We start from the raw sequence: 20,936 nt of genomic DNA, 5'->3' as shown, positions 1-20,936 counted from the left end.
AAATGTTATTCTATTGACGACACGATAAATATGATTTGATGGTACCTCCCAGTGACCTTTCACATTTTCAGCGGCAAGCTTCCGCTTAGTTGAAAGACGTTGACAATCGTTGCTGAAAATGTCATAATATTATAATGTTTGACTGTTCATGTTATTGATTTCTTTGCTCAATTTTAGTGATAACTTATATGGCACTTTATGGTATGTTACTCGTTAATCTATGGCCCATTTTTATAGGACAATTTGTCTGATAGCCAACTTGGCATGCTAGCTAACGTTAGCTAGCTTGGACTGCTAACATTCAATAGGTAGCTTGTCATCTCTAGCTAGCTCTGTATGATGAATAGTGTTAATAATTGCTGTGTAGGTGTATCATGTCCATGGACCATTTATGGACCATGTCTGTTCACATTTTTATAAAGATAAGACCTGTTCGTTGTCAGTCATATTTGCTGCATGTGAAAGTGGTTCCAATATAGCCATATTCTTGATAACTATTTGGAAATGGTATGTGTCTTGTCCCTGCAGTATGACAGCTGAGGAGAATGACTTCTATTATCAAACTGACCGCTGTGTCGGGGGTGCAGGAGGAGTCTGCCCTCTGCTACCTGCTGCAGGTGGATGAGTTCCGCTTCCTCCTTGACTGTGGCTGGGATGAAAGCTTCTCTATGGACATCATTGATGCCATGAAAAGGTAGAACACACATCATAATCTAAGCCAGTAGTTCTCAATGGGGTACTTGGCCTATCCAAAGGGAGTACTTGGTAAGACTCAGAACATAGGCCTAATGATTATTTACACATGAAGGGGTACATCAGGCAGAGCAAAATGTGATTGGAGGTACGGATTATGCTATCTAGACATCCCATTGATTCCTGAAGTCAACAACTAGAACATCCCATTGATTCCTGAAGTCAACAACTACAACTTGTCCCTGTCAATCAGATCTCTTACGGGCCATTCTTTCTCTTATCAATAGGTATGTCCACCAGGTTGATGCAGTGCTCCTCTCCCATCCCGACCCCTTGCACCTGGGGGCTCTGCCCTACGCCGTGGGCAAGCTGGGCCTCAACTGCCCCATCTACGCCACCATCCCCGTCTACAAGATGGGTCAGATGTTCATGTATGACCTGTATCAGGTAAGGGCAGGAGCATGTTAACCTGGTTCCAGATCTGTTTGTGCTGTCTTGCCAACTCAGCAGGACAGCACAAACAGATCTGGGACCAGGCTAGGGGATGTGGGTGATGTCCAACACCCTATTGAACAAGAGGTGACAATGCACTGTAAAACTATTCTCACTATTGTGATCTGTTGTTTTGGTAGTCGCGCAACAACACTGAGGACTTCAACCTGTTCACCCTGGATGATGTGGACTGCGCTTTCGATAAAATCCAGCAGTTGAAGTACTCCCAGATTGTAAATCTGAAAGGTCAGTAAACCATGTATCAGTCTTAAATAATGATTGAATGGTGATATATACTTTCTATTGAGTAATCTCTTTGTTCAAGCTGAAACACTGGTTCAATCAACCTTTCTACTTTTCTGGACAGGGAAAGGACATGGTCTGTCCATCACTCCACTTCCTGCTGGTCACATGATTGGAGGGACAATCTGGAAGATCGTGAAGGATGGGGAGGAGGAGATTGTTTACGCAGTGGACTTCAACCACAAGCGAGAGATGTGAGTAGAGACTGGATAGAGCATGTTTATTTAGCTGCTGAACCTTCAAGGTACAGTACATTACCAAAGGTATGTGGACACCTGCTCATCGAACATCGCATTCTAAAATCATGGGCATTATTATGGCATTGGTCCCCCCTTTGCTGCTGTAACAGCCTCCACTCTTCTGGAAAGGCTTTCCACTAGATGTTGGAACATTGCTGCTGGGACTTGCTTCTATTCAGCCATGAGCAATTGTGAGGTCGGGCACTGGTGTTGGACGATTAGACCTGGCTCGCAGTCAGCGTTCCAATTCATCCCAAAGATGTTCATGAGGTTGAGGTCAGGGCTCTGCAGTCAAGTTCTTTCACACTGATCTCGACAAACCATTTCTGTATGGACCTCGCTTTGTGCATGGGGGCATTGTCATGCTGAAACAGGAAAGGGCCTTCCGCAAACTGTTGGAAGCACAGAAACTGTTTGAAGCACAGAATCGTCTAAAATATCGTTGTATGCTGTAGCATTAAGATTTCCCTTCACTGGAACGAAGGGGCCTAGCCCGAACTATGAAAAACAGCCCCAGACCATTATCCCTCCTCCACCAAACGTTACTGTTGGTACTATGCATTGGGGCAGGTAGCATTCTCCTGGTATCCGCTAAACCCAGATTAGTCTGTCGGACTGCCAGATGGTGAAGCGTGATTCATCACTCCAGAGAACGCGTTTCCACTGCTCCAGAGTCACATGGCGGCTAGCTTTACACCACTCCAGCCGACGCTTGGCATTGTGCATCATGGCTTGTGTGCGGCTGCGCAGCCATGGAAACCCATTTCATGAAGCTCCTGACAAACAGTTCTTGTGCTGACGTTGCTTCCAGAGGCAGTTTGGAACTCGGCAGTGAGTGTTTGTGTTTGTATTTATTATGAAGCTCGGTGCATTCAACATGTCAATACCTCTCATAAATACAAGTAGTAATGAAGTCAGTCTCTCCTCCACTTAGTGCCAGGAGAGATTGACATGCATATTATTAATGTTAGCTCTGTGTACATCCAAGGGCCAGCCGTGCTGCCCTGTTCTGAGCCAATTGCAATTTTCCTAAGTCCATTTTTGTGGCACCTGACCACACGACTGAACAGTAGTCCAGGTGCGACAACTAGGGCTTGTAGGACCTGCCTTGTTGATAGTGCTGTTAAGAAGGTAGAGCAGTGCTTTATTATGGACAGACTTCTCTCCGTCTTAGCTACTGTTGTATCAATATGTTTTGACCATGACAGGTTAAAATCCAGGGTACACAAGCAGTTTAGTCACCTCAACTTGCTCAATTTCCACATTATTTATTACAAGATTTAGTTGAGGTTTAGTGAATGATTTGTCACAAATACAATGCTTTTAGTTTTAGAAATATTTAGGACTAATTTATTCCTTGCCACCCACTCTGAAACTAACTGCAGCTCTTTGTTAAGTGTTGCAGTCATTTAAGTCGCTGTAGTAGCTGACGTGTATAGTGTTGAGTCATCCGCTTTACTCAAAGCCAGTGGCATATCGTTTGTAAAGATTGAAAAAAGTAAGGGGCCGCTGCCCTGGGGAATTCCTTATTCTACCTGGATTATGTTGGAAAGGCTTCCATTAAAGAACACCCTCTGTGTTTTGTTAGACAGGTAACTCTTTATCCACAATATAGCAGGGGTTGTAAAGCCAAAACACATACGTTTTTCCAGCAGCAGACTGATCGATAATGTCAAAAGCCGCACTGAAATCTAACAAAACAGCCCCCACAATCTTTTTATCATCAATTTCTCTCAGCCAATCATCAGTCATTTGTGTAAGTGCTGTGCTTGTTAAATGTTCTTCCCTATAAGTGTGCTGAAAGTCTGTTGTCAATTTGTTTGGTCGAACACAATTATTTCCAAAAGTTTACTAAGGGTTGGTAACAGGCTGATTGGTCGGCTATTTGAGCCAGTAAAGGGGGCTTTGCTATTCTTAGGTAGCGGAATGACTTTTGCTTCCCTCCAGGCCTGGACGCACACACTTTCTAGTAGACTTAAATTGAAAATATGGCAAATAGGAGTGGCAATATCATCCACTATAATCCTCAGTAATTTTCCATCCAAGTTGTCAGACCCCGGTGGCTTGTCATTGTTGATAGACGCCAATAACCTCTTCCACACTCACTTTACGGAATTCAAAATTACAATGCTTGTCTTTAATAATTTGGTCAGATGTACTTGGATGTGTAGTGTCAGCATTTGTTGCTGGCATGTCAGGCCTAAATTTGCTAATCTTGCCAATGGAAAAAGTAATTAAAGTAGTTGGCAATATCAGTCGGTTTTGTGATGAATGAGCCATCTGATTCAATGAATGAGTTTTTTCCCAAAATTTCATTTAAGGTGCTCCAAAGCTTTTTACTATCATTCTTTATGTCATTTATCTTTGTTTCATAGTGTAGTTTCTTCTTCTTTTTATTCAGTTTAGTCACATGATTTCTCAAATTTGCAATACGTTTGCCAATCGGGTGTGCAGCCGGACTTATTTTTACATTTTAGTCATTTAGCAGACGCTCTTATCCAGAGCGACTTACAGTTAGTGAGTGCATACGTTTTTCATACTTGCCCCCCGTGGGAAATGAACCCACAACCCTGGCGTTGCAAGCGCCATGCTCTACCATTCCTTTTGCCTCATCCCTCTCAACCATACCATTTTTCAATTCCTCATCAATCCACAGGGATTTAACAGTTTTTAGTCATTTTCTTAATGGGTGCATGCTTATTAGTAACTGGAATAAGCAATTTCATAAATGTGTCAAGTGCAGCGTCTGTTTGCTCCTCATTACACACCACGGACCAACAAATATTCTTTACATCAACAACATATTTGGCCCAGCCTTTGGAACTTTGGTTTTCCTAGATATGGCTAATATATTGTGATCACTACATCCGATGGATCTGGATACTGCTTTCAAGCACATTTCTGCAGCATTAGTATAGATGTGATCAATACATGTTGGTGTTTTTAATTCCTGTGCTGATTGTAACTACTGTGGTAAGTTGACTGATAACCTGAACCAGGTTGCAGGCACAGGTTACAGTTTGAAGCTTTTTCTTGAGTGCGCAGCTTGATGAATGCCAGTCAATATTTAAATCACCCAACCGAGGACAGATGATTTTTACGTGGTTGTGTGGCCTACGATTTTGCGGCTGAGCCGTTGTTGCTCCGAGACATTTCCACTTCACATTAACAGCACTTAACAGTTGACTGGGGCAGCTCTAGCAGGGCAGAAATTTGACGAACTGACTTGTTGGAAAGGTGGCATCCTATGACAGTGCCACGTTGAACGTCACTGAGCTCTTCAGTAAGGCCATTCTACTGCCAATGTTTGTCTATGGAGATTGCATGGCTGCGTGCTCGAGTTTACACACCAGTCAGCAACGGGTGTGGCTGAAATAGCCGAATCCACTATTTTGAAGGGGTGTCCACACTTTAATATATAGTAGTTTTTTTTGTTTTTTTTAGTAGTTTGTCTGTTACCTCGTCACCTTTTTTTCCCTTACATATTTTGTATTTTCTATCGGATAGAGGAGAGACAGTGGGCAAGATGATATATGTTACGAAGGCAGTAGGCCAGTTTCGAACCCACTCCAACAGTGGCATGCTGTAGGCGGCGGCACTGACCGCTAGACCACCCAGGCCACACCTCAACACTTGTCGCCTATTTGACGTATTGTAAATCTTTCCTCCAGCCATCTGAATGGGTGTACATTGGAGTCAGTGAGTCGTCCCTCTCTGCTCATCACAGACTCCTTTAACGCTACATACGTGCAGCCACGTCGCAAACAAAGGGACGAGCAGCTTCTAAGTAAGTTAATCAACTCTCAATCGTGTGCAGTAATGCTATCCTGATCACAAATGGGTTTATGCTGTCTTGCCAACTCCTGTAGTCACTGTCATGTCATGGCCATGGGAGTTGGCTAGACAGCACAAACATATCTGGGCCCAGGCTACAGTAATACCTATTAGTTAAATATGAAAACATTTTCTGATTCGCCAATCATTACCCCCTTTAGCCAATGTGATGGAGACGCTACGCGGCGATGGCAACGTGCTGATTGCCGTGGATACGGCGGGCCGTGTGTTGGAGCTGGCTCAGCTGCTGGACCAAATCTGGAGGACGAAGGACGCTGGGCTCGGGGTCTACTCTCTGGCCTTGCTCAACAACGTCAGCTACAACGTGGTGGAGTTCTCCAAATCTCAGGTCTCAGCCACACACACACCCTTTCATTACATGGTCACCCAGTACAAGACAATCTTCAAAATACTTTGTTTGTTTCAGCCTTCCTGCAGTGCCAGATGGGTGGGATTTGCTCTTTTGGGACTATTCCATTGGTTCAGTTGCACCATGCAAGCTCAATGAAGCAGAGCTAAAGTATTTGAAAGATCTCAAATAGTATCTGAACCCAGGTCTGTAGCATATACATGTCTCTAGCTCACTCACTATGAGGAAATGTGATCAAATGTGTGCTAATGTTCACTTTTCAATAGTGCTCACTGATCAGTCATACATTTTGTGAAAAATATTAAAACGATTGCATTTTGTGGCATGGAATTCATATTTCTCACAATGTTGTTGTTACAAACGGCGCATGTCCTGCTAATATTGTGTGGTTATCCTGTCATTGTAATAGGCATGGTAACAATAGTTGTGATTCTGACTGTTATATTCTCCCCTACAGGTGGAGTGGATGAGTGACAAGCTGATGCGCTGCTTCGAGGACAAGCGCAACAACCCCTTCCAGTTCCGCCACCTGTCCCTATGCCACAGCCTGGCCGACCTGGCCCGGGTGCCCAGCCCCAAGGTGGTGCTCTGCAGCCAGCCCGACCTGGAGTCTGGCTTCTCCCGCGAGCTCTTCATCCAGTGGTGCCAGGAGGCCAAGAACTCAGTGATCCTCACCTACCGCACCACGCCCGGCACCCTGGGCCGCTACCTCATCGATAACCCCGGGGAGAAGATGCTGGACCTGGAGGTGAGACTAGGACAGAGGTCGGCAACTAGGTTTGGCTTCGGGCCAATTTTTCTGAGCTAGTGGTTGCAGGCCAGAACATAATTAGCATAATAGCAGCCCAATTCATAGGCCTACACTACAAATGTAACACCATTGGTCCAATGCAGCCATTTTAATCTCAATATCAAATAATTTCAGTACCTTACTTAGATTGTTTCCAATTAAAATGGTCAAACAAAAACAAAAATAGTTTCTTAGCAAAGGGCAATTTCTCAAGCAAGAATTTTGCTAGGAGTGGTCTGAGTGTGGAGGGGAAGACTGAAAATTAGCTGTTATTGGCCAAGAAGAGGTTTGGAACTCTTTTCTTGGTCTATTAACTAATTTGCCGCTTGATGATGTCACCATTGAAGGCCAAAACTCCATCCCAGCAAAACGGGCAGAAAGTTTTAAACAGCTCTTACACTAAAAGGGCATTATCATTATTTTCACAATTTCACAGTATTATTCCAACCTCATAGTGTGGAAATATATATAAAATACAGGACAATCACGCTTTTGACTGCACTGGGCCTTTAACACATCTGGTTAGTATACTGAACAAAAATAAACGCAACATGCAACAATTTCAAAGATTTTACTGAGTTACAGTTCATATAAGGAAATCCGTCAAATGAAATAAATTCATTAGGCCTAATCTATGGATTTCACATGACTGGGAATACAGATATGCATCTGTTGGTCACAGATACCTTAAAGAAAAGTAGGCGTGGATCAGAAAACCAGGGAGTATCTGGTGTGACCACCATTTACCTCATGCAGCGCGACACATCTTCTTCGCATAGAGTTGATCAGGCTGTTTATTGTGGCCTGCTCCTCTTCAATGGCTGTGCGAAGTTGCTGTATATTGGCGGGAGCTGGAACACGCTGTTGTACACGTCGATCCAGAGCATCCCAAACATGCTCAATGGGTAATATGTCTGGTGAGTATGCAGGCCATTGAAAAAACGGGGACATTTTCAGCTTCCAGAAATTGTGTACAGATCCTTGCGACATGGGGCCGTGCTTTATCATGCTGAACCATGAGGTGATGGCAGCGGATGAATGGCACAACAATGGGCCTCAGGATCTCATCACAGTATCTCTGTGCATTAAAATTGCCATTGATAAAATGCAATTGTGTTCGTTGTCCGTAGCTTATGTCTGCCCATACCATTACCCCACCGCCACCATGGGGCACTCTGTTCACAATGTTCCCAAACACTGGTCAACCGTGGTCTGCGGTTGTGAGGTCGGATGGATGTACACTCTCTCCCTCCCTTCCACACACACACTCTCTCCCTCCCTTCCACACACACACTCTCTCCCTCCCTTCCCACACACACACACTCTCTCCCTCCCTTCCACATACACACACACTCTCTCCCTCCCTTCCACACACACTCTCTCCCTCCCTCCCTTCCACACACACTCACACACTCTCTCCCTCCCTTCCACACACACACTCTCTCCCTCCCTCCCTTCCACACACACACTCTCTCTCTCTCTCTCTCTCTCTTCCTCCCTTCCACACACTCTCTCCCTCCCTTCCACACACACACTCTCTCCCTCCCTTCCACACACACACACTCTCTCCCTCCCTTCCACACACACACACACTCTCTCCCTCCCTTCCACACATACACACTCTCTCCCTCCCTTCCACACACACACACACTCTCTCCCTCCCTTCCACACACACACACACACACTCTCTCCCTCCCTTCCACACACACACACACACTCTCTCTCTCTCCCTCCCTTCCACACACACACACACTGCTCCCAACTTTTAAAACGTTAGGCACCAAACAGAATGTAAGGAGCACCAGAAATACATAATGTTTGATATAGTTTAGTCTTTCATTAGGCCTATATGAATCCTACATTTGAAGCACTTCTCATGAGTAGCAGAACCTTTTCCTTTCTTCCTGTGCCAATCAAATTTACCTAAACCTTGTGTCAAGTTACCAGGTTGTTAGCTAGCTAGGTAACGTGACTGAACAACGTTGTTTGTTATCAAACCAATAGTTAGCGACCCGGGATTAGTTTAAAACGGCCCGCGACATGGTTTCTGAAGTTATATAAAATGCGTGCGAATCTCGATAATATGGGTAATCATTTTTAACCGTATAGGCTAGAGACAAGCCGTTTTCTTTGCTGTAAAGCTGCAAACATTCTTGTTGCGGTGCTCCATTACCCCTCCCTGACACTGAGGCAGTGAACTTGCAAACTCTACTCAGACTGGTCTGTGCTCTTTGTTATAACAGCCGATGAAATGATACAATGTGTCAGCATTGCTCACTTTGCGCACTAATCCAATGTAACAAATGTACAATTCTAACAACAGAAGACTCATCAGGGTCTGGGTCTGCATCCCCGCTCGCCATCACGGTTAAATTATATTTAAATAAACTGACGGAGGAATAGATGCGCGCAAAGAGCAGACAGAGAGAAGGATGCGGCTGGCTGATTACAGCTGACACAGGTGATATGCGCTTGAAAGGGAAGTGGATATTATTGGACTAGAGACTAGTGGCTGTTGCTTAAATTCAACCGAATTTATAAACAAAACTAACTTTATAAACATTTTATAACAGGCGCCAGCAGGTTCTTTATATCGGTAGGGCTGAAAAAGTTGGTAGTATCATTTGAAACCGTACTACGGTATTCTAAAATGTTCTAAGTATCATGAGGTTTTGGTACCGTACCGTGGTACCGGTATACCGTGCCACACTTCAGCATAACAAAGCACGCTTGCCTTATTAGTTGACTGTCTCTTGACTGTCTCTCTCTCCTCATGAACTGAAGTTAAAATGTAACTTTTGCATTATTTTGGTGGGGTAACTTCTTCTTGGGACATTACATTTGGATCCGATACTTAAAAACAACATTTTATGCATAATTAATATGGGGGGCTTTGGGGGGCCCAAAAAATTGGAGGCCCCTGCTATAGGAGAAGGCTGTAGGGGGCAGAAGAGCAGCCGTGCGGCCATTTTGGCACAGAGTGATAGCGTTTTGGATGTATTTATTTTGGTGCAGCGTGTCCCTAGGGCTCTTCCTGTCTCTGTTTCCGTCTCAACTCAAGCGTGGAACAGCTTGATGTGTCACTGGCGTTCGCGCTGTTCCTCCCCTTATTTATTTTTGTCATTTCATTTTCTTGTCATGTTGACAGATTAGAAAACGGGTAAAGCTGGAAGGCAGGGAGCTGGAAGAATACCTGGAGAAAGAGAGAATGAAGAAGGAAGCTGCCAAAAAACTTGAACAAGAAAAAGAGTGAGTCACTGACACTGTTTCTGTGTTTTGGGCCTCAGCTTATTTACAATATTTGGGCACTGTGTGAATAATATTCCCAGAGGTGGGTATCGTTCTGTGTGTGTTGCGCGCATGTGCACAGATTCATAAAGTTGGTCTCCGGGAATGAAGATGTTTTGTCTTTGAGTTGAAGAAAGACAGCGAGATTGTGTGAGTCTAATATATTTGTGTCTCTCAGGGTGGATGTGGACTCCAGTGACGAGAGCGACATGGAGGATGACCTGGAGCTGCCAGCGGTAGTGAAGACCAAACACCACGACCTGATGATGAAGGGAGACGGCGTCCGCAAGGGCAGCTTCTTCAAACAGGCCAAGAAGTCCTACCCCATGTTCCCAACCCACGAGGAGAGGGTCAAATGGGATGAGTACGGAGAGATCATCAGGTACTGTAGTCAGTTAACTATTACCCTTTTCACACTAAGGCACTGATCCAAACTGAGCTGTGCTGACCTGGTTATGCATCAACCATAGATGCTGGAACCGTGCTGGACAAGACGATGTGAAAGGGAAATATCAGCGCCAGTACAGTTCAGTCGGCACAGAAGTGTAAACATGCTCTACACTCACTGACTTTTACCTCACTAGAACCTAGAAATCGAAACATGAGATCCCTTTGAATAATGACCTATGCATTGGATTTTTTGTTGAAGCGGAGCTAACTTCACAAAATGATGTATTAATGAATATGACTGTCTCCAGACCGGAGGACTTCCTGGTACCAGAGCTCCAGGCCACAGAGGAGGAGAAGAACAAGCTGGAGTCAGGCATGGCCAAAGGAGACGAACCCATGGACCAAGATTCCTCATCCAAAGTACCCACCAAGTGTACCTCCACTACAGAGAACCTAGAGATCAAGTAAGTGGGCCTACCCACCTAAATTTAAAGCAGACTTCTTCAGAGAGCCTCATTGCAAAAATCAATATGACTCATATTTATATTCTAATGATTTACAAGGAAGACATAGTGCTGAAACGTGTACGTTTGGGATTTTAATGATCCTTGTGGACATGCCAAGACTAAAAATATATTTTAATTTGCAAAGAATATTAAAAGCGCCTTATTCTTTTTCTCTAATATGATTTTTTATTTATTTATTTTATTTAACCAGGTAAGCCAGTTGAGAACAAGTTCTCATTTACAACTGCGACCTGGCCAAGATAAAGCAAAGCAGTGCGATTACAAAACAACAACACAGAGTTACATATGGAATAAACAAAACACAAAGTCAAAAATACAACAGAAAATATATATACAGTGTGTGCGAATGTAGTAAGTTATGGAGGTAAGGCAATAAATAGGCCATAGTGCAAAATAATTACAATTTAGTATTAACACTGGAATGATAGATGTGCAAGAGATGATGTGCAAATAGACATACTGGGGTGCAAATGAGCAAAATAAATAACAATATGGGGATGAGGTAGTTGGGTGGGCTAATTTCAGATAGGCTGTGTACAGGTGCAGTGATCGGTAAGCTGCTCTGACAACTGATGCTTAAAGTTAGTGAGGGAGATAAGTCTCCAGCTTCAGAGATTTTTGCAGTTCGTTCCAGTCATTGGCAGCAGAGAACTGGAAGGAATGGCGGCCAAAGGAGGTGTTGGCTTTGGGGATGACCAGTGAGATATACCTGCTGGAGCGCATACTACGGGTGGGTGTTGCTATGGTGACCAATGAGCTAAGATAAGGCGGGGATTTGCCTAGCAGTGATTTATAGATGACCTGGAGCCAGTGGGTTTGGCGACGAATAAGTAGTGAGGACCAACCAACAAGAGCGTACAGGTCACAGTGGTGGGTAGTATATGGGGCTTTGGTGACAAAATGGATGGCACTGTGATAGACTACATCCAATTTGCTGAGTAGAGTGTCAAGGACCCCCTCTCAGGCAAACCGGCGACCCAGGGACCCCCATCATACGTTAGCAAGAAAAAGAAATGTCTTGTCATCAGGTGAATGTTAATGGCATGAAAAAGTAATCAACTTTTTTTTAAATGAATAGCTTTGGTAGATCATTTTTCATTATTTTGATCTCCCCACATAATTGGAATAGGAAGTATTAGCTAGAAAGGTAACTCAAACACATTTTTTGCTAAGAGTAGCTGGTTAAAGAAAGGTTAGCCATGTTTTGGCAAAAATGTATGTCCAAGTCAAGAAAGCTTACCAGCAGCCAGTGGCACTTGTAGCCTGTTCACGGGTGCTTTTTCAAAGCCTATGCCAGATACTCCAGTGAGTGTAATTTGCTCAATATTATGAGTTAAGAGATAAAGTTGGCATCATTAGAAAGAACATTCTCCTCTTTTCTACTGTAGGTACGTCATTCAAAATGTGTTTATTCTACTGTTCCTAGCGATATTAATAAAAACATTGAAATAAAACATGTTTTATATAAATTATAATTTTCGCGGACTCCTTACAGTATCTCTGCGGACCGCCGGTTGAATACCACTGATAGTATTTTTTTTACATCACATTTAAAATCACTTTATCCTAATAATGCATATTTCAAATATATGGAAATGATACATTCTTATCTGATCATTCTATGCAGAGCCAGGGTGACGTACATCGACTACGAGGGGCGTTCGGACGGCGACTCTATCAAGAAGATCATCAACCAGATGAAGCCGCGGCAGCTGGTGATCGTGCACGGCCCTCCCGAGGCCAGCCTGGACCTGGCCGAGTCCTGCAAGGCCTTCACCAAGGACATCAAGGTCTACACGCCGAAGCTGCAGGAGACTGTGGACGCCACCAGTGAGACACACATCTACCAGGTCAGTCAGGGGTTAGGATTTTATACAAAATGCCATGGTAATTCAAGATATTTTGGGACAGATGCCCTGTATGATTGTGAATAATTGACCAATTGACATAGAATTTTGTGTTATCACAATTCACCAATCAGAAAGTTGATGTGCTTTAGTAACTGTAACTAATCTAACCCAGGTCAAGACATCTTAGAATTCTGAACATGACAATGGGTCAATTGTGTATAAGGTTTATAATAATAATATTATAATATATGCCATTTAGCAGACGCTTTTATCCAAAAGCGAGTTAGTCATGCGTGCATAAATATTACGTACAGGTGGTCCCGGGAATCGAACCCACTATCTTGGCATTACAAGCACCATGATCTACCAACTGAGCTATATGGGACCCAGTTAAGCAGTTTGCTTGTGTACAGAAACATTTTAATGTTAAGCTTAAGCACTTATACTATATATACATAAAATATTGTATTCTTCCTCCCCAGGTGCGGTTGAAAGACTCGCTGGTGAGCTCGCTGCAGTTTTGTCGCGCCAAGGATACGGAGCTGGCGTGGATCGACGGCGTGCTGGACATGCGCGTGGTCAAGGTGGACACGGGTGTGCTGCCCGAGGAGGGCCTGGTGAAGGGCGAAAAGGGAGCCGGCGAGGAGGCTGCGGAGGATGGTGAGCTGGACATGGAAGTGACCCCTGCTGACGACGGTGCCACAGACCATAGCGTGGTGGCGCAGCAGCGCACCATGAAGACGCTGTTTGGCGAGGACGTGCGCGAGCCGTCGGACGAGAGTGATGTCATCCCCACCCTGGAGCCCCTGCCCGCCCACCAGGTGAGAGATAGAGGGGAAGAGGAGATGAGAGAGGAAGAGAAGTACCTTAGAGAGATACTGTGGATAGACAGAGAGGAGGGTAGAGAAGAGGGGAGGGTTGGCTATAATCCCTCAGTTCAGCCAAAGGGAGAGAGGTGATGGGAAGAGTGCAAAAAGAGGTGGCTTTGTCCTCAGTAGAAGAGGATGGGAGAGATCTGACCCCAAGGGAGAGGGAGACAAGAGAGTTGATCCCAGGACCGTTTTTTATTCAGAGAGGGAAATGATGGGTTGACCTTGTTGGGACATAAAGGCGGAGACAGATCGAGGAGTGCCGATATGACAATAGACCCAAAGAGCAGTAGAATGCACAGGAAGAAAGCTAGCCTGTGGTTAATTTAGCAAGAGAGAGAAGGGAGAGCACCGAGTTCAACTGATCTGAGATCAGATGTATAGAACATTTTAGTAATGGGGGGAAATATCGATAGTTACATATCGCAATATTATTTTTGGATGATATGATATCGATATTTGACTCCCAAGTATCGATTTGTATAAAAAATATAATATATTTTATTTAGCTAGATAGCGTTAGCTAGGTAGCGCTAGTCGGCTGTACCTGCGCCAAAACTCTGGTATTTTTCATCCAATAGCTTGTTCTCCATCTTCTTTTTAAATAGTGAGCCAACATGTTTTCAGCACTTTTGGTTCCATGACTGATCAAAACTCATTTTCTCATGCTATCTTGTCTCTGCAGCAGACATATAGTGAGCAATTTGTTTGGAACATCAAATCGCAATACATATAGAATCGTGAGAATCACAATACATATCGTATCGGCACCGAAGTATCGTGATAATATTGGATCGTGAGGTCCCTGGCAATTCCCAGCCCTAGAAAATATGGTTATGGTTCCACAGAGTCCACAGTCAGAGTCAAGCTGATCTGAGATCAGATGTAAAGAAGCTATGAAGTTGTAGTTGCACTACAGGGCTCCAAACGGCGGCCAAAACACTTGCATTTGCGACCCTTTGATTTGGCAGTGCGACACCAATTGTTTATTGATCGCTAGGGTGCCAGTGAAAAAAGATTTCGCTGGTCCCGTCAGTTTTTGGTTCACAATTTCCTTTAAAAATATTTATTATCATAATTTATTCAAACAGCAATCAATGTGTATGCAAACCAGGTATTCAAAAAGTTTGGTCCAAAGTCTTGGTTGAATCTTTGCGATGTGCAATTCGGTCATCAATTAAATGTTGACTGCAAAGTAGGCCTACCTGGCAGAATAATTTAATGATGATTTGTATCAATCACAGGGCATTTGTTTTGCAAACTCTGCCATCACATGTAGCCTACACTGTACATTGTAACCTACAGTACAAAAACACAGCTAGCCAGTAACAGTCTAGTAACAGTCTCTTACTAGGTGTGGAATTGAATTAAAGGGAAAAACAAATAGTTTTGTTTTTTATTGTTCCCAGACCTCTAAAGTGGTCTGCTGATGTGGTTCAAGCATTGTTGTGGACTTGGAACATCACATTTTTGTATTTTTTTTCTATTAACAAAAAGTGTGATTTTGAGAGTAAAATCCTGAAAAACTAACTCGGAAACCTGGATCATAAAACCGGGAAAACAGAATTTTCCAAAAGATAAAAAATATTTTATAGGGCCCTACAACTGTAGAGTGACTGTTAAGAATTGCTACCAATAACACCCTTTTTGAGATTGCATAAAGGTTTTATTTTTCCCCCTCCTAACAACAATGTACACTATATATACAAAAGTATGTGGACACCCATTCAAATGAGTGGATTTGGCTATTCCAGCCACACCCGTTGCTGACAGGTGTATAAAATCAAGCAACGGCTCAGGCGCGAAGTGGTAGGCCACACAAGCTCACAGAACGGGACCACCAAGTGCTGAAGCATGTAGCACGTAAAATCGTCTGTCCTCGGTTGCAACACTCTCTACCGAGTTCCAAACTGCCTCTGGAAACAACGTCAGCACAATAACTGTTTGTTGGGAGCTTCATGAAATGGGTTTCCATAGCCGAGCAGCCGCACACAAGCCTAAGATCGCAAGATGCGCAATGCCAAGCGTCGGCTGGAGGGGTGTAAAGCTCGCCACCATTGGACTCTGGAGCAGTGGAAGTGCGTTCTCTGGAGTGATAAATCACGCTTTACCATCTGGCAGTCCGACGGACAAATCTGAGTTTGGCGGATGCCAGGAGAACGCTACCTGCCCCAATGCATAGTACCAACAGTAAAGTTTGGTGGAGGAGGAATAATGGTCTGGGGCTGTTTTTTATGGTTTGGGCTAGGCTCCTTAGTTCCAGTGAAGGGAAATCTTAATGATACAGCATACAATGACATTCTAGACCAGGCCTGGGTAATTCCAGTCCTCTGGGGCCTGATTGGTGTCACACTTTTGCCCCAGCCCCAGCTAACACACCTGACTCCAATAATCAACTAATCAAGTTTAAATCAGCTGTGTTTGCTAGGGATGGGGCAAAAGTGTGACACCAATCAGGCCCCCGAGGACTGGAGTTGCCCAGGCCTGTTCTAGACGATTCTGTGCTTCCAACTTTATGGCAACCGTTTGGGGAAGGCCCTTTCCTATTTCAGCATGACAATGCCTCTGTGCACAAAGCGAGGTCCATACAGCAATGGTTTGTCGAGATCGGTGTGGAAGAACTTGACTGGCCTGCACAGAGCCCTGACCTCAACCCAATCGAACACCTTTCGGATGAATTGGAACGCCGACTGCGAGCCAGGCCTAATCGCACAACATCAGTGCCCGACCTCACTAATGCTCTTGTGGCTGAATGGAAGCAAGTCCCCGCAGCGATGTTCCAACATTTAGTGAATAGCCTTCCCAGGAGCGTGGAGGCTGTTATAGCAGCAAAGGGTGGACCAACTCCATATTAATGCCCATGATTTCTAAATGAAATGTTCGATGAGCAGGTGTCCACATACATTTGATCATGTAGTGTACCTGAATGTCATGCTAATTTAAAAGATGGCTAGTCATTATTAGCCTGGTTCTATATGAAATGCAGGTTCATTATGGGACGCAAGTCAGGTCATTCTGCCACGCAGCCATGAAAAATTGGTGCGATCAAATCATGTGCTGGTGCCATCAACTGAAAAAGTGGAAAAAGTTTGTCTAGAGCCCTGAACTAATCCACAGAGAGTCCAACTGATCTGAAGTCAGATTTACCAATATATAAACTGTACGGTTGTGGTTCCACAGAGTCCATTCAGTTCAACTGATCTAAGATCAGAGATGTTTTCAATAAGGGATATACTTTGTGAACGTTAGCTAACACATTCCATTTGTTTTGTGTTAGCCATGAAGTTGCGAAATGTCACTATCGTTAGCAAAAAGCCTGAGAAGGTAGTGTGCAGCGAACATAGGTGTCTTTTTCGGCTCTAAACTGCCACTGCTATTACATGTAGTAGGAATAGCAAAGTAATTTGCAGTTTGATTATTGCCTCTAAAATGCCACAGTAATCCTTAGAAAATATTTGATGTTTGATGTTTCACTGTAAGATTTTGGAATGTTCATACCCTGATGAAGACAGCTTGTCTGTCGAAACGTTGGTTATTAAATTATTGCATCTGAGCTCCTAGAGTGTGAGGCTCTCCTTTTTCTTTTTCAAGCATTCAAATTGTTTAACTGAAATTGTTACTCAAAGGCTGCATTTACACAGGCTGCCCAATTATCTTTTTTTCACTAATTACATATTTTGACCAATCAGATCAGCTCTTTTGCCAATAAATGGTCCAAAAATCTGAATGGGCTGCCTGTGTAAATGCAGCCTTAGTCAAACATAGTCCTTAGAGTCATACTGATCTGAGTTCAGATGTACAGAAACGGTATGGTTGTGGTTCCACTAATCCACATAGGCTGCGTTTACACAGGCAGCCCAATTCTGATATTTTGGCATGACCGTGGCAAAAGAGCTCATCTGATTGGACAAAAGACCAATTAGTGGAAAAAATATCAGCATTGGGCTGTCTGTGTAAACGCAGCCATAGAGTCCAACTGGTCTAAGATCAGTTGTATAGAATGTGTTCTGGTTCTAACCAATACACACCCTGTCTAACTCACAGATCCCAGGCCACCAGTCGGTGTTCATCAACGAGCCGCGACTGTCCGACTTCAAGCAGGTGCTGCTGAGGGAGGGCATCCAGGCTGAGTTTGTGGGAGGAGTGCTGGTGTGTAACAACATGGTGGCCGTCCGCAGGGTGAGTTGTCTGTCCGTCTGTCCTTCCCCCCAGCACAGTACAGCCACAGTCATTCATTCAGTTCATTCAGCTCTCTTTGACAGCATTAGCCAACACCATCCCTGACCTGCTGTATGAGAAAGGGGAAATGGGCCCAAAGGGTGCATGGGGTGGCATGTTTTTCAACAAAAAGCTGGGATACAAAATGGCATCCTATTGCAGACCTATTATATACAGTTGAAGTCGGAAGTTTACATACACTTAGTTTGGAGTCATTAAAACTCTTTTTTCAACCACTCCACAAATGTCTTGTTAACAAACTATAGTTTTGGCAAATCGGTTAGGACATCTACTTTGTGCATGACACAAGTCATTTTTCCAACAATTGTTTACAGACAGATTATTTCACTTATAATTCACTGTATCACAATTCCAGTGGGTCGGAAGTTTACATACGCTAAGTTGACTGCCTTTAAACAGCTTGGAAAATTCCAGAAAATAATGTAATGGCTTTAGAAGCTTCTGATAAGCTAATTGACATCATTTGAGTCAATTGGAGGTGTACCTGTGGATGTATTTCAAGGCCTACCTTCAAACTCAGTGCCTCTTTTCTTGACATCATGGGAAAATCAAAAGAAATCAGCCAAGACCTCAGAAAAAGAATTGTAGACCTCCACAAGTCTGGTTCATCATTGGGAGCAATTTCCAAACGCCTGAAGGTACCACGTTCATCTGTACAAACAATAGTACGCAAGTATAAACACCATGGGACCACACAGCCGTCATACAGCTCAGGAAGGAGACGCGTTCTGTCTCCTAGAGATGAACGTACTTTGGTGCGAGAAGTGCAAATCAATCCCAGAACAACAGCAAAGGACCTTGTGAAGCTGCTGGAGGAAACAGGTGCAAAAGTATCTATATCCACAGTAAAACGAGTCCTATATCGACATAACCTGAAAGTCCGCTCAGCAAGGAAGAAGCCACTTCTCCAAAACCGCCATAAAAAAGTCAGACTATGGTTTGCAACTGCAGATGGGGACAAAGATCGTACTTTTTGGAGAAATGTCCTCTGGTCTGATTAAACAAAAATAGAACTGTTTGACCATAATGACATCGTTATGTTTGGAGGAAAAAGGGGAACGCTTGCAAGCTGAAGAACACCATCCCAACCGTGAAGCACGGGGGTGTCAGCATCATGCTGTGGAAGTGCTTTGCTGCAGGAGGGACTGGTGAACTTCACAAAATAGATGGCATCATGAGGAAGGAAAAATATGTGGATATATTGAAGCGACATCAGTCAGGAAGTCAGTTTGACCCAAGTTAAACAATTTAAAGGCAATGCCACCAAATACTAACTTCTGACCCACTGGGAATGTGATGAAAGAAATAAAAGCTGAAAGAAATCATTCTCTCTACTATTATTCTGACATTTCACATTCTTAAAATAAAGTGGTGATCCTAACTGACCTAAGATAGGGAATTTGTACTAGGATTAAATGTCAGGAATAGTCAAAAACTGAGTTTAAATGTATTTGGCTAAGGTGTATGTAAACTTCTGACTTCAACTGTATGTATGTACCTATTATCTAACTTTAATTTAATTGAAAACCAATTCTTATTTATTTACAAGAATGCTCTGGGGAAGGAACGATGACACAAAGGATTAAACAATCTATTTTACTCTGTTGTAAGTAGTTTGTAGACTGAAGGGGCAAGACTTAGAACCTATGTGCAAACAAACTATTTCTGCTGCGTACAAAAGTCAGCACCACTCCATCTCTATTCCACATCTATTTGTGGATGTAAAAGGAGAAAAAACAGTTGTTGGGAGCTTTCGGTGATTATGCGTGTGACCCCTCTAACCCTTGTCAATATCGCCATCCCCCCTGTACAGACGGAGGCAGGGCGCATCGGCCTGGAGGGTTGTCTGTGTGATGACTACTATAAGATCCGTGAGCTGCTCTATCAGCAGTATGCTGTGGTATAGGAGAGAGGAGCAGCCGCAGAGACGGCGTCGGCCATTACATGATCACACAGAGACATTCCGTTTGGAGGAGAGAGAGTGGAGAGGAGAGCAGACTATACCCAGAGGACCACAGTGTTCTAGGTGTTCTCCACACACAGGCTACCTGAGCTCCCCTCGAGCGTCTCCAGCTGTTTTACTTCCAACCGCTGTGTTGATTTTTCCTTTTTTTACCCCCTTTGTCTGTTTACTGTTGTTATTTTTATTGTGCGTCTTTCCCCCTGCAGTGAGAGACAGATGGGCTCTCCCGTAGTGACCTCTCCTCCATGCGAACACATGATGTGCGAACGAACGGTAACCCTTAGGGTCTTTTTTACCTCTCCTCAAACACCCTCTGCTCTGCACTGGACTGGAGAAAGCTCACCACACATACGCTGGAGAGTGCCAACATCGCTTCACATAGGCTGGAATGGGTAATCTTTTTTTTATTTATTTTTTACGTCTCATTAAATTCCCTTTTCTGAACAATTTCATTGGTTTGTTTCCTATATATTTGCTGTGGGTTGAGAGAGGGGAGCCAGACTTGTAGGTGTACTGTATGTAGGTTTGGGGTCAATTCAGTCAATGTTTCAATGAGGGCAGTTTACTTCCTGAATTGAGTGAATGGAAAGGGAATTGACCTCAACCCTGACTGAATGTAGTACCATTGCATGGGCTTTGCTCTACTGTACTGCTGCAGTTACGGTGTGATAACACCAGATGGAGACGTTTTTCAGCCATTCTCTCCCTCTGCCTCTCTCTCCCTCTGCCTCTGCCTCTCTCTCCCTCTCCCTCTGCCGCTCTCTCTCTCCCTCTGCCTCTCCCTCTGCCTCTCTCTCTCCCTCTGCTTCTCTCTCTCCAAATGCCTCTTTCTCCCTCTGCCTCTCTCTCCCTCTGCCTCTCTCTCCCTCTGCCTCTCTCTCCCTCTGCCTCTCTCCCTCTGCCTCTCTGTCTGCCTCTCTCTCTCTCCCTCTGCTTCTCTCTCTCCCTCTCTCTCCGAATGCCTCTCTCTCCCTCTCTCTCCGAATGCCTCTCTCTCCCTCTCTCTCCGTCTGCCTCTCTTTGCCTCTCTCTCCGTCTGCCTCTCTCTCCCTCTGCCTCTCTCTCCCTCTGCCTCTCTCTCCCTCTGCC

The 20,936-nt window shown here is 44.1% G+C and overlaps 1 protein-coding gene across 2 annotated transcripts; it reads left to right on the top strand.

Moving 5' to 3' along the window:
- The first annotated feature begins 77 nt into the window (after positions 1–77).
- LOC121552394 (cleavage and polyadenylation specificity factor subunit 2) lies at positions 78–20,299 on the top strand. 2 transcript variants are annotated; one of them, XM_041865282.2, is made up of 15 exons: positions 78–201; positions 529–694; positions 981–1,140; positions 1,326–1,431; positions 1,553–1,682; positions 5,399–5,514; positions 5,723–5,910; positions 6,389–6,679; positions 9,870–9,970; positions 10,188–10,391; positions 10,708–10,863; positions 12,554–12,776; positions 13,259–13,597; positions 17,690–17,824; positions 20,054–20,299. In XM_041865282.2, exons 2-15 carry the CDS (start codon positions 546–548, stop codon positions 20,054–20,056), a joined length of 2,301 nt encoding a protein of 766 aa, XP_041721216.1. In that variant the 5' UTR covers positions 78–201; positions 529–545; the 3' UTR covers positions 20,057–20,299. The 2 variants fall into 2 exon arrangements, with proteins under 2 accessions (XP_041721216.1, XP_041721215.1); XM_041865281.2 differs by having other exon boundaries at positions 19,698–20,299.
- The last annotated feature ends 637 nt before the right edge of the window (positions 20,300–20,936 follow it).

Source organism: Coregonus clupeaformis, chromosome 36, assembly GCF_020615455.1.
Source record: "Coregonus clupeaformis isolate EN_2021a chromosome 36, ASM2061545v1, whole genome shotgun sequence".
Taxonomy (NCBI): domain Eukaryota; kingdom Metazoa; phylum Chordata; class Actinopteri; order Salmoniformes; family Salmonidae; genus Coregonus; species Coregonus clupeaformis.
The sequence above is the reverse complement of the archived record's forward strand: the minus strand, read 5'-3'. Positions and strand labels throughout refer to the sequence as shown.

Excerpts from the sequence above, each read along its gene's own strand:
- LOC121552394 (XM_041865281.2), top strand. The coding sequence starts at position 546 with ATGACTTCTATTATCAAACTGACCGCTGTGTCGGGGGTGCAGGAGGAG. Across the intron at positions 5,515-5,722 it reads AAGGGACGAGCAGCTTCTAA|CCAATGTGATGGAGACGCTA; the intron begins GTAAGTTAATCA and ends TACCCCCTTTAG. Across the intron at positions 6,680-9,869 it reads AGAAGATGCTGGACCTGGAG|ATTAGAAAACGGGTAAAGCT; the intron begins GTGAGACTAGGA and ends TCATGTTGACAG.